Below are 12,662 nucleotides of genomic sequence, written 5' to 3'. Positions count from 1 at the left end.
CTGGGCTCCAAACCAGTGCTTCTCGTTTTTTGTTTCGAATCCTTGCAAACCAGTATTATATCAGGGCTACCTGGATGTCAGAGCAATGTCAAATGGCTATAAAAATGTCTAAATACTACCCTCGTCGGTTGTCACGCAGTCACAAGGAACACTGCTCTAAAGGCGTTTTTAACCTTTCCGTGCCTCAGTTTCCTGACTCATAGAATGAAGGTGACGGTGCTAGTACCAACCACACAGACAGTGGTCAGTGTTAAATTAGGTAACGCACTTAGGATTGGCACAGGCTGGCGCCGTAGCTGTCAGGACAGCCGGCCAGGCTGCTCACGGCAGGATTTTGCCTTCTGTGGAATGTGAGGAAGCAGACTCCTGCAGGTGCCGGCACAGACCCGGCAGGGAGGACCTGGTGGCATCGTGCCCAGGAAGGGCTTTTGCAAACTGTAGAGGGCTGTTCCTGGGTGAGCATGCATGCTCATTTCCCCACCCGACCTGGCTTTCTGAGTCCCAGAGGCACTTGTGTTTCAGCCCGCGCTTTGCCACGCAGATGCGGGCCCCGAGTGCTCCTGGGCCAGGACACTGTCTGCCGGTCCTTGCGTACAGGTGCGCATACAGGGGCTTCCACCTGTCACCTGCGTCCTGCCCCTTAACTCACTGTGCGCAAGTGTCATTTGTTTCCTAACAAATGGGGAAAGGAGGGATCTGCACGCCGTTCCTGCTCGCCACTGTGGACAGCTGCGTGTGTGTGTGTGTGTGTGTGTGTGTGTGTGCGCGCGCACGCATGTGTGTGTGTGTGTGTGTGATGTCTGCGTGTGTACACTGTCAGCCTAAACGTTTCACCAGCTGTCCCCCCGCTACTCCCCCCCCCCCCCAAGAGATACGCAGAGGCATTACACGAAGGAGAGAGGCATCCTTGACTCCTCTGCTGGCATAAATCCGTACTCGAGACGGGTGTGTGGGTGACTGCAAAATAAATGTTGATTACAGCAGCAGCAGCAGCACCGGGAGGCAGCGGCTGCCAGGGGCTTTGCTGGAATGGAGGCCTGGGATGAATCACGCCGGCTGCAGCGAGAGGAAGAGGGTTCTGTGCCCAGGCCGCACTCCTCGCCCGGCTCGTCGCTCAGCACCTTCTTTGCCCGCTGCTCTTCCGTCTTCCCATCTCCCTCCTGTGCCTCTGGCCTGGGCAGCCCCTCTCCCTTTCCCCCTGCATCTTTTGGGGGAACGGGTTCCTAGTCAGGCTCTGCCATCTCTAGGCCTCCCGTCCCCTCTGCCTGACCTTGGTGCAATGAACACCGCTGGTCACGCTCGTTAAGCTAATGGGCTCAGTTAGACCTCCTGACAACTGGGAAGTGGGGATCACGACCCCACACCCTGATGGGGAGACTGAGGCGCGCACACACCTATATGTAGGGCTGGGGCCAGATTCCACAGCCCGTGCTCTGAGCCTGCTGCCTCCCAAGTACCAGTTTACATGGATGAATTGCCTGGCCCCTTACGTTTAGAAAGAAAGAGAAAAAGGAGAATGACTCTGTCATCTTGTGATGCGCTCACATTTAGTGCTTGTTCCCTGTCTGGTATTTTGCTCTGCTGTTTCATGGTTCTCAGTCTCGTCTCTTTAACCAAACTGTGAGGTTCCTGTGAGTGGGGGTCTTTTTGTCCCACCAGCAGCCAGCACCAGCCTGGCTCATGGAACGGATGATGATAGCAATGATAATAATTATACTAGCAATAATAACGATGACAATAATAGCTCCCGGTAACAGAGTCCTCACTGTACGCCAGCCTTGTTATTTCCTTTATCTCCTTTATATTAAAAGCACAAGCATTTAAGTTAGACCCAAGAATGAAACCCGAACTCCACCTGTTCTCTGGTGCATCTGTGACCTTGAGCAGGCCACTCAGTTCTGTGCCTTGGTTTCCGTTCTCTGTAAAGCGGGTTTTCTTTTCAAGATTCCATGCTTTATATCTGTGATTTCACAGGGACAAGCTGGCCTGAAGGAAGAGCCCAGTACTTGGTAGATCCTTCTCGTATCATTCCCCCCATATTACAGACAAGGAAACCGACTCCCAGGGAGGTCGAGGGACTTGCCGGAGCCAGAGGCCACACAGCTGCTTCCCTTTCCCTGCCCCTCTGCAAAGTCAGGGGCTGTCCTTCCCCTCTCCCCTCCCTCTCTACCTCCTCCGGTCTCTGCCTCCTTAGGTCCTGCTCCGGGGGTTCCTGAGGTGCTAGGCCATCCTATTAGGGGAGAAGCAGAGCTGTCGCATCATTGGCATCTTTGTGGGCTCAGCAGGCCCAGACCCTGGCCTTTGCCGTATCCTGGATCTGGGTCCTGCGAGCTGCACCAGATGGGCAGGTGGGAGCTGATTCAGGGGCACCTTTGGGCCCTAGGATTTCAGAGGAGGAGACATGAGCAGAAGAGCCCATGAGCGAGTGCTTCCTTTCCTCGGAGGCCATTTAGGATCGTGGTAAAGAGTGAATTTTGAAGAGCGGGTGAACGTCACCATCCTATTGGGAGTGAGGGGAGCCCAGTACATTAAGCGGCTGCTGTGTTCATGCATAAGGCGAGGTGTGGCCTGGGGGAGGCGGCACAGGCTGCGGGTGGTGGGCTCTCCTGAACTACAGAGGCTTCCCGCTGGACAGCACTGAGGTGGGGTTCTGGGCCTGCTCGGCTCAGGCGCTGGGCCCCGCCTCGGCTAATCCTGAGGAGGCTTCCAGTGGTGGGTCCCTCAGCCCAGCCTCAGGGAAGCAGGGCCAAGCCCCCTAGGGTGCCTCCCACCTGTAGTTTTCTTCGTCCTTCCCTTCCTGTAGTGCGGTGAATAGAGCCTGCCTACGTGGTGGCACGGGCAGGGGGTCCATTCCGAGATCTGTCTGAGTCTGACCCTTGGAGATGACCTGAGAGAAGGCAGGCCGGGACTGACTTGTGGAAGCCAAAGTTGACGAAACGAGGTTTCTTTTCCCTCCTTCCTTTCTTTCTTTTTCTTTCTTTCTTTCTTCCTTTTTTTTAAAAAAAAAAAAAACAAGAGATAAATAAATGTCTCCCTGAGATGACATGAGAACATTGAAGGAGATAAAAGGAGAGTAAAAGGGAGCAAGAGACCAGAAGCAAAAGACAGAGAGGGACTGGGACTATGCACCGTGATGAGGGAAGAGATGAAAGAAGAAAGAAAGAGATGAGAACGCAGGACCAAGTGGCAGAGCGGAGGATGGGGTTGCCACGGAAACGGAAGGAGGGAGAAGAAGACGGGATGGAGGAGGCTGAGGGCTCAGCATAGGAGGGGACGGAGACAGGCTTGGTGAGGAGGAAGGGGAGCCAGGAGGGGCTCCCAGGCCTGAATCAGGCCCCGGTGTGGGGAAACAGGTCTGCAGGGGAAGAAGACACAACCCGGAAAGCTCATTTCAGCCTGGAACCGGCAGGGTGGAGAGAACTGAGCTTGGGCCCCAGGCCCTGGGCCGGCGACAGTGGGGTCTGCCCTGCCCTGCCTGCAGGAGCCACCTCTCTCCAAGCCTCAGTTTCCATGGGTTATGAAATCAAAGTGTTGCTCCCTACCTCAGAGGGCCTCCTGGAATCCTAGAATTCGCATGTGCTCCTCACAGGACCTGACAAAGTGTAAATCTAGTAAATGTCCCGATGTGCCTTCGCTTGTGGTTCTCATCTTTGTCCTGTGAACTCGAGAGCCCACGTTTTGTTTGCATTTCCATATTAGGTTAAGCTCGGCTCCAGCATAGTGTACCTGCGTGGGAGACAGATGTGCTCCTGGAATTGGAGGAAGGATGCAAAGCCTTCCCAAAGCACGAGGCCTGCTGTTCCTTCCCCTGGGAATGGGCACTGGTGCTGAAACTCAAGGAAAGGATGTGTGGAGGGTGTCGGGTAGAAAGAGTTCAGAGGTCCCATCCCAGGGTACTCTGCCAGAGAGAGGCCCTTCTTTCTGCAGCCTGGAGGTCACCCTGAGGAGAAGGCAGGACTGTCCTGGGGTGAGGCTGGGCTGGGGCGGAGAAGAGACAGCGTCTCTAGAACACCCAGGCTGGGATTTCCCCCAACATCTCATTCATTCATTCATTCATTCATTTGAGGCTCACAGTGACTGCATTTCTTCCCTTCCCCCTTCCCTGCTCCAGTTCCCTTCTCTTAGGACCCACTCTGTTTCCCCACAGCCACTGTCCCCCGGGGTGGACTGTCTGGTGGGGATGTGGCCCGTGAATAGATATAACGGTGAATCAGTGTGATTGTATCAGGTTCTCCTGAGAAACAGAACCAGTAGGAAATGTGTTATATATGTGTCCACACATACATAGAGATTTATTTTAAGGAATTGGCTCATGCGTTTGTCGGGGCTGACAAGTCCGAAGCATGCTGGGGAAATCTGCGGGGCGGGCTGGAAACTCAGGCAGGGTTTCTGTGATGTGGTCATGAGGCAGAATTCCTTCTTCCCTGAGGAATTCCAGTTTTTTCTCCTAAGGCTTCAGTGGGCTGGATGAGACCTGCCCACATTAAGAAGGAGGGTAATCTGCTTTCCTTGAAGCCAACTGATTGTAGAAGTTAATCGCATCTACGAAGTTGCTCACGGCAACACCTAGATGAGTGTTTCACTAAACAGCTGGGCACCACGGCCTAGCCAAGTCGCCAGGTGAAATTAACCTTATGTTCTCAGGCTGTGGAAGAGGCCCTTGCCTGAGGCTACACTGAAAGATGAAGGCATTCACCCAGCGTGAGGGTAGGGCAGTCCTGGCAGAGCAGCCAACATGTGCAAAGGCCCTGGGGTAGGAGACAGCCAGGCGTGGGTACAGAGGGGGTGGGAGGCTTGATGGAAGGTCCAGTGAAGCCTGGCTGGAGAACTTCACCTTACAGGACATGTGACTGAGGACGGGCTTCTGGGTTAGTGACCTGCATTCCAGTCCTTGCTTTACCATCTCACTGTGTAACCTTGGACCAGTCCCTTCTCCTCTCTGGGCCTCAATTTCCTTATCTGTAAAAAGAAGTAGCTGGACACAGTGAGCATCAGGCCCTCGTGTGGTCTGTGGGCTGGTGGCACTGCCTTGGTGGCTCAGCAAATCTGTCCACAGAGAAAAGGGGAAGCTGAGGCAGAGAGAGAATCCTGTAAGGAAGAGACTCTCGTACTTCCCCTTGGCCGTCCGCCCCCACCCTGGCTGCCCGTCCACTGCTGAGTCGTGGGGCCTTTGGGCCGGCAGAAGTGAGACCACAGCAGGGAGCCCGAGGTTTGCACAAGCCACCAGCTTTTGCTTTCACTTCCTCTTGCTTTCTGGCCGTGTGAGCAAGGTTTACCTTTAAGTCTACAGTAAGGAGGGCAGCAGAGGAAATAAAGAGGCTGGTTTGGCTACAAGTTAAAGGCCCACGAGTGTTTTTTCCAGGCGTGTAGATACCTGGGCCTTCCTTTCTCCTCCCCGAGCCCAGCTACCTGCCCCGTCTGCTCCAGGTTCACCTTCTCTGGACCCCAATCCCAGAAGGCAGGAGTGCCAGACCGAGGAGGAGGACTCTCCTCTGTTCCTCTGCTGGATCCCAACCTGCACCCCGCCCTCGACCCCTGGGGACCCGCGACTCCAGCCCTTGGCCTGACCCCACCCGAGCCCAGGCTGCACCTCCTGCCTCCCAAACATCCTGGTGCTGCGCCTGTTGACCGAGCCCACTCCAGGTGGGAACTTCATTTTGCTCCCTGCTGTGTCTCCACAACTAAGAACCGGACCGGACACTGAGTAGGCATCTAGTAGGGGCTGGCAGAGGTCCCAGGGCCTTCCTATGCTCTCAGTTGGCGTTTGAAAAAATGTCAGTGGTGGGAGTTAGTCAGAGACACTGGCCACCCGAACTCCCACCCCATCCCCTGCTGTCAGAGCAGGGCTGCCCGGAGGGGTTTCATCTTCAGGAAGGGAGCTTTTAGAGCAGCATGGGATGAGAGGAGGTGCTGCCACATCCTAGAGGGGACACCTGCTGACAGGCAGAAGGCCAAGGGCCCTCGATGGTCCAAGAAGTCTCTTGCGCCTAATTTACAGATGAAGAAACCGGGACCCTGATGGGTCAGGTGGCTTGTCCAGGGTCACACAGCAAGTCAGTCATTACTTCGTTTGACAAGTTTGTATCAATTCTACAGCAGTAGATAAAGTAGCAGTGAGAGTTCTGGATCTCTATACAGGGGGCCTCCTGCTGAGTCTCAGCAGATGAGACTCTGGTCCCTCTCCAGGGGCTGCTGGCCTGGCCCTCGGGCCCAGGAGGGGGTGATGCTGAGCCCTGGGAAATAGGGCAGCCCTTGGCCTCTGGTGTCGCCTACACAGTTTCTACTCCCTCTCCCCTCCTCTCCTTCCCCTCCCCCTTGGGATTTTATTTCTTGGCTTCCATGGCGCCTCCCTCTCCCTTTCTCTCTCTCCCCACCTCCCTCCCTCTCTCTTTCTCTCTCTCCACCTTGGCCTGCTTTTCCCCAACTCCCCGCACAAGTCTGCAAACTACAGTTTGGCAGCTATTGTATTTCCCTGCCTTTTCCATTTCCTTCCCGTCCATCCTGGGGACAGAGGGCGCCCTGGTAGGAGGTCAAGCTGTGTCGGGACAGACGCCCCTCATCTCTTAGTCAAGGGGCAGTCTAATGTTTCTTTTCCCTTGGGCACTGTGGAGAGCTCCTGTTCTGAGCCTGCAGCACAAGCGGTGGGGAGAGGCCTTGCCCTGAGAAGGGAGGTGCCACCTGCTAGGGGGCCCAGGCAGATGACAAGCAGGCTGCCCTAGCCCACAGGTGGTGCACAGGCTGGCTGTGCCCAGGCGGCCCCGTGCCAGCACCTAAAACAGGAGGGTTGTAGCCTGTGAGAAGGGACCAGGGGAGAGGGAAGTGGGGGACAAAAAGATGGCCCAGAAGGAGGAGGAACAGTGACACTTGGGTTGAAGGGCCCCCAGCTTCCCAGTCATTACTGTGTGATAGACAGGGCACATGTGCGAAAGGCAGGTAAGTTAGAGTACCTCTGTCTTCTTCCTCTTGGCCTGCATGTCAGCAACAGAGCCCTACACACAAACACACACACACACACACCACCCCACCCCCACCCCCTCAACCCCCGCCTGGCTGGCTGCACTAGACACAAGGTGTTCTGCTGGCTCGTTGAAACCTGAGGGGAGCAGGGCAGGAGAGGCTCACAGCCGTCATGTGACCTCCCAGGCTGCACAGGTGATGAAGCAGAGTTGGAAACATGGAGCCTAGATGGGGCCGGGTTGTGGAGCTGGACGGGCCTGGTGCAGACCCAGCTCTGCCCTTCCTGCCAGGGCCCCCTGGAGCACGGTACTTAGTCGCCAGATCCCTGGGCCTTGAGGTGGGGTGCAGACTTCCCGCATCCACCCCCGTGGGGTCGCTTTATGATTAAATGGCTCGCCTAGGGCCTGAGAAACACTCGGTAATGGGAAGCAAGTGCTTCCTCCCACGTTTGTGGTTAGTTGTAGGCACTTCTGTGTCCCCCCAACTTGGCCACGAGCCCCTCAAGATCAAGGCCCCTGGGTCAGTCCCTTTTCCGCCCAGGAGCAGGCTCCTGACCCATGCTTGTTAGGACCTTCGAATCTGAGAAAGTCCCTCCTAACAGAGACAGTAAATTACACAGTCACCCTCCCCGGAGGGGACCACCCCAGACCCGGACTCCAGCTCTCCCCGGCAGGTGCTGGCCGCCTTTTCCATCAGCTCATCTGCCGACAGCACTGTTGACAGTTTCTTTGCTCCTGTTCCCTCGAGTTGCTTGCCAGGTATTGGGGTCAAGGACAGAGAAGGGGACTAACATTTTTCACTGATCTTCTTGCTCCTTCACAAGTCAGGCCTTCCACAGAGATGGGATAGAGACCTTGGTCCATAGCGATAAGAAGACCGAGGTTTGGGACGCGATGGGATGTGCCAGGCTGGAAAAGGGCAGAGTCTGGATTGAACTCAGAACCCAGGGCCAAGTCCCCAGCATAGGCTCCACTGTTGAGGGTCAGTTCCTCCCCTCCCCCTCCCACTGGCCCTGCCTTTGGGGAAGTCTAGAAAAACTGCTGAGCTTGCTGTCTGCTCAAACCCTCATCAGACATGAGGGCTGCCCTGGGTGCTGCTGGGCTCTGTGTCAGGTTGCTGTGACCTGAGGCAGCGATGTGTCCACAGGGTGGGCACACGTGGACTGTGGACTCTGTGGACTCTGAGAGGGCAAGGCCTCACCTGCCTGCATCTCCAGGCACAGGGCCTGACCCAGAGCAGGGATGTAGCAGATATTTGTTACAGAAATGAACAAATGAGTTGTCAGCCCGAGGTTGTTCGCAGAGTCACCCAAACCTTTGCTGAATTTGGGTCCCCAGAACGGAAAAATCTTTCACCCCTTCCATGGGTAGGGGTTTTCATCCCCATTTTTTAGATGAGGACACCGAGGCACAGAACTGACTTGGAAGTGACTTTGCTTAGTTATTTATAAGTGACAGCTGGGACTTGAGGCCAAGCTGCCTGACTCCCAGTTGAGTGCTCATCACAGCAGGGGATGAATGTGGACTCTGAATCTCATTTAGCCCCTGCAGCCTGTTCCGGATGGACCCTGAGCCCTATGTCAGAGGTTTGTTTGTCTGATCCCTTCCACGAGACCCCCACTTCAAGCTTAATAGTTTGATTTTTAGTGTGTGTTTCAAGGCGGCTAAATTCCTGTCTGGGGTATTTTATTTTTAGCCAGCTTCAGGAAGGGGAAACTCTGCTGGCCAGTGGGGGCAGGGAGACACGAGGCTGGAGCCAGTTTCCTGAGGAAAGGCCGCCCTGAGAAGGGAGCCAGCAAGGCAGGCAGGAGCCCCCCAAGTAATGTCTTTCCCCTTCCTTGTGGGGTGCCTCCAAGGTGCCAGGCACAGAGCAGGGGGCAGGGGTTCAGTTGCGATGAGTCTCAGTCTCCAGGCCAGGGAGGAGGCCCTCCCCGAGGGCATGGGGAAGCCCCAGGAACGAGTGGACTTTGGGGAAGCCTGGGAAGCCGGCAGGAGGAGCCAAGTGCTCACTAGGGTCGGGAGAAGGGCAGCGGGGGCGGGAGGCCCCGTGTGCAAGGTGGGACTGCACAGAGCCCCTGGGAAGGCAGGACGCCTGTGCGCTCGGGGTCTGGACCTGGACAGGTGGGCACACTGGCTTTTTCAATCAGAGAGTGTGGCTGTGAAGCTGGGAGCTGGTACGTTCATTTCAGACAGTTGTCTCCAACATGTTAGCCGTCACACGGCCCTTCTGTGTACAAATCAGAAAAAAAAAAAAAAGGCTATATGTTTAATTGGGATAAATGTATAACATTCAGCTAAATGAGAACAATGACCTCTTGTGATGGACACCGTCATCTGGCATCGGGGATGATAGGTGGGAGCTACTGTCTGAGGTCGGCCTTGGCGCCTAATTTATTTTTGTGTGTCGCCTTGTTTTTGTCCAATATATATTCTTTTAAAAAGCCAAAACACCTCATTCATATGGACAAGCTGTTACACATGGTGACAGTTGTTTAACACCTCCCTATACAGTCTCAAGGTCTGTGCAAAATTAATTACCTCGGCAACAAAGCCGGTGGGGCCATTGAATACGTAGGAATGAGGTGTACTGTATATACATGTAAGTACATGGGTTTCCTAAAGTTGGTTTTTGAAAATAGAAGAATCTTTATTTTATGTGATTTTGAATCATTTTTGAGGCCTTGCAGAACACAGACTGAGAACTGCTGAGGAAATCCAGCCCCCCTGTTTTAAAGATGGGAAAACTGAGGCCAGCAAGGGGGTAGGGCTTACCCAGGATCCCACAGGGTAATGGGTGAGATTGTCAGATACACAGGGTGTCGCTGGTCCCTGTAATTACAGGTGTGTCCTGTTCCCAAAGCAGGAGTAGACACGCCCAGGATCAGCTGAGGCCTTGCTGATCTGTCCGTCTGTGCAGCAGGGAGCCCACAGCTCTGATGTTTCCTTCTCTCCTGCAGCGATGCCCTCCTAGCCAGCTGCCGAGGGATGGAGGGCTTCATGGACTCAGGGACACAGACGGACGCTGTGGTGGTGCTGTCCTTGGCTCAGGCCGCCGTCCTGGGCCTGGTCTCAGAAAATGAGCTCTTTGGAGCCACCATAAGCGCCGAAGCCTTCTACCCGGACCTGGGGCCCGAGCTGTCAGGGGCTTCCATCGGGGAACCCGGGCCCCCCGGCCCTGACGTTTACCAGCTGGCCTGCAACGGGCGGGCCCTGGAGGAGCCGGTGGAGGAAGAGGTGCTGGAAGTGGAGGCGGCCTTCGAGAAGCACACCCGGCGGAAGACGCGGCCGCCCGTGCGGCTGGTGCCCAAGGTCAAGTTTGAAAAGGTGGAGGAGGAGGAGGAGCAGGATGTCTACGAGGTGTCAGTGCCTGGCGACAAGGATGCAGGCCCGGCCGAGGCCCCGGCGGAGGTGGCTGGTGGTGGCTGCGAGGCCCTGGTGCAGAGCAGCTCTGTCAAGATGATCGACCTCAGCGCCTTCAGCCGCAAGCCCCGGACGCTGCGGCCCCTGCCCCGAGCCCCGCGGCCAGAGCTGGACGTGACCCCCTACGACCCGCACTTCGCTGACCCGGCCCGGGGTGGCTTTCCCGAGCCCGGCATGGCGCTGCCGGGGCCCGAGGCCTTGCCCACTGAATGTGGTTTCGAGCCACCACACCTGGCCCCGCTGAGTGACCCTGAGGCCCCCACCATGGAGTCCCCAGAGCCCGTGAAGCCGGAGCAGGGCTTCGTGTGGCAGGAGGCAGGCGAGTTCGAGGCCGATGCGGCAGGCTCAACAGTGGAGCGCCACAAGAAGGCCCAGCTGGACCGGCTGGACATCAACGTGCAGATCGACGACTCCTACCTGGTGGAGGCGGGCGACCGCCAGAAGCGCTGGCAGTGCCGCATGTGCGAGAAGTCCTACACGTCCAAGTACAACCTGGTGACGCACATCCTGGGCCACAACGGCATCAAGCCACACTCGTGCCCGCAGTGCAGCAAGCTCTTCAAGCAGCCTAGCCACCTGCAGACGCACCTGCTCACGCACCAGGGCACCCGGCCTCACAAGTGCCAGGTGTGCCAGAAGGCCTTCACGCAGACCAGCCACCTCAAGCGCCACATGCTGCTGCACTCGGAGGTCAAGCCTTACAGCTGCCACTTTTGCGGCCGTGGCTTCGCCTACCCCAGCGAGCTCAAGGCCCACGAGGTCAAGCACGAGAGCGGCCGCTGCCACGTGTGTGTCGAGTGCGGCCTGGACTTCTCCACCCTGACCCAGCTCAAGCGCCACCTGGCCTCCCACCAGGGTCCCACCCTCTACCAGTGCCTCGAGTGCGACAAGTCCTTCCACTACCGCAGCCAGCTGCAGAACCACATGCTCAAGCACCAGAACGTGCGGCCATTCGTGTGCACCGAGTGCGGCATGGAGTTCAGCCAGATCCACCACCTCAAGCAGCACTCACTCACCCACAAGGTAAGGCGGGGGCCCCGACCCCGCGCCCGCCCCCCGCCCCAGGGGCCTGCTCTTTATCGGGGCTTCCCGCAGTCCGCGAGGAGGTCATTTAGGTCACAGTGTGGATGCTACACAGACGCACAGTTCTCATTTATTTTAATAGTAAAACCGTGCTGATTTAAAACTATATTTTTGAATGAAATGTTGGGGGAACCCCTGCAGGACCTAAGGCACACAGTTGGAGCATCAGGGGTGTGGCCTGCCCTCGTTGTTTTGTAGATGGGCAGTCTGAGGTCAGTCTGCTGCAGGGAGAGGGACCAGAGGGTTGGAAGAGCAGAGGGGTCCTGTTACTCTGCGTAACAAAAGTATATCAAAACCTGTGACTTCCCTTTAAGAAAAAAGCTAAACGTATTTCATTTTATTTTATTTATTTTTTTTAGGCGAGGCAACCCTTGGTTGACCTCACAGATTGCAAGGACCTTGTCAGTTTATAATCCCTTTTTTTATTTTTTACCTGGTCCTCCTAGGTGGTCTCCCATCCAAGTAGTGACCAGGCCCGACCCTGCTTAGCTTCTGAGATCAAACGGGATCGGGCTTTTTCAGGGTGGCATGGCCATAGACTAACATATTTCATTTTAAAAGGGAATAGATGTAAGGAAAAATGTTTGTTATGAGAAATTACAGTTGGTTCTAGAACATGGCTAAACTAGGCAAAGTGGTTTGTGTAGATGTTCTTATTGTGTCCTTAGACATAACCTCAACCAGTTCTGCCTCCCAGCCCACATCACCTCCCCCCAGGGGCCTTTATGTCCAGGAGGGTGGAACGAGGGCTCTCAGGTCCCATAGCCTCACCTGGGCACTTGGCCTGCTCCATTGTTCCCACCCCAAATCTATCCAGCTTCACAGTTTGAAGCTGATATCCATAGAGCTTCTTCTCTCCATAGTGGTGGCCTTGAAGATGCTTCAGGTTGAACTCATATCCTTATCTGTCACAGTGGACACCACAGTGGTTGGGGGGGGAGGGGAGCAACAGCCTGCCAGGCCAAGAATCCAGCCCTCCCCACTCCGGAAATTTTCCCACTGGAGCCGAGATGATCTAGAGGCTTCACCGCAGGTGCTCCTCCACTCACTCGGTGTAACTGCCTGGGGTGTAATGTTAAGAAGGGTTCCAAAGCCGAATCTGAGTTCAGCCGTAAAATCGAACATGCATGGGCGAAAACCAGATGACTGATTATCGTGTCTACAGGCGGTGAGAGCGGAGAGTGATAAGTACACGTGCTGTAT

The 12,662-nt window shown here is 55.7% G+C and overlaps 1 protein-coding gene across 10 annotated transcripts in view; it reads left to right on the top strand.

The window, feature by feature from the left end:
• Nucleotides 1–12,662, top strand: part of ZNF710 (zinc finger protein 710) — a 54,008-nt gene that overhangs the window by 34,657 nt on the left and 6,689 nt on the right. For all 10 annotated transcript variants that reach the window (XM_016151582.2, XM_016151574.2, XM_016151581.2 and 7 more), the window contains one exon: nucleotides 9,914–11,399. In XM_016151582.2, coding sequence (XP_016007068.1) covers nucleotides 9,942–11,399 — 1,458 coding nt within the window. In that variant the 5' untranslated portion in view covers nucleotides 9,914–9,941. The remainder of the gene's footprint in view (nucleotides 1–9,913; nucleotides 11,400–12,662) is intronic.

The sequence above is a fragment of the Rousettus aegyptiacus genome, unplaced genomic scaffold (genome assembly GCF_014176215.1).
Source record: "Rousettus aegyptiacus isolate mRouAeg1 unplaced genomic scaffold, mRouAeg1.p scaffold_m13_p_14, whole genome shotgun sequence".
NCBI lineage: Eukaryota > Metazoa > Chordata > Mammalia > Chiroptera > Pteropodidae > Rousettus > Rousettus aegyptiacus.
This window is presented reverse-complemented; position numbering and strand designations above follow the sequence as displayed.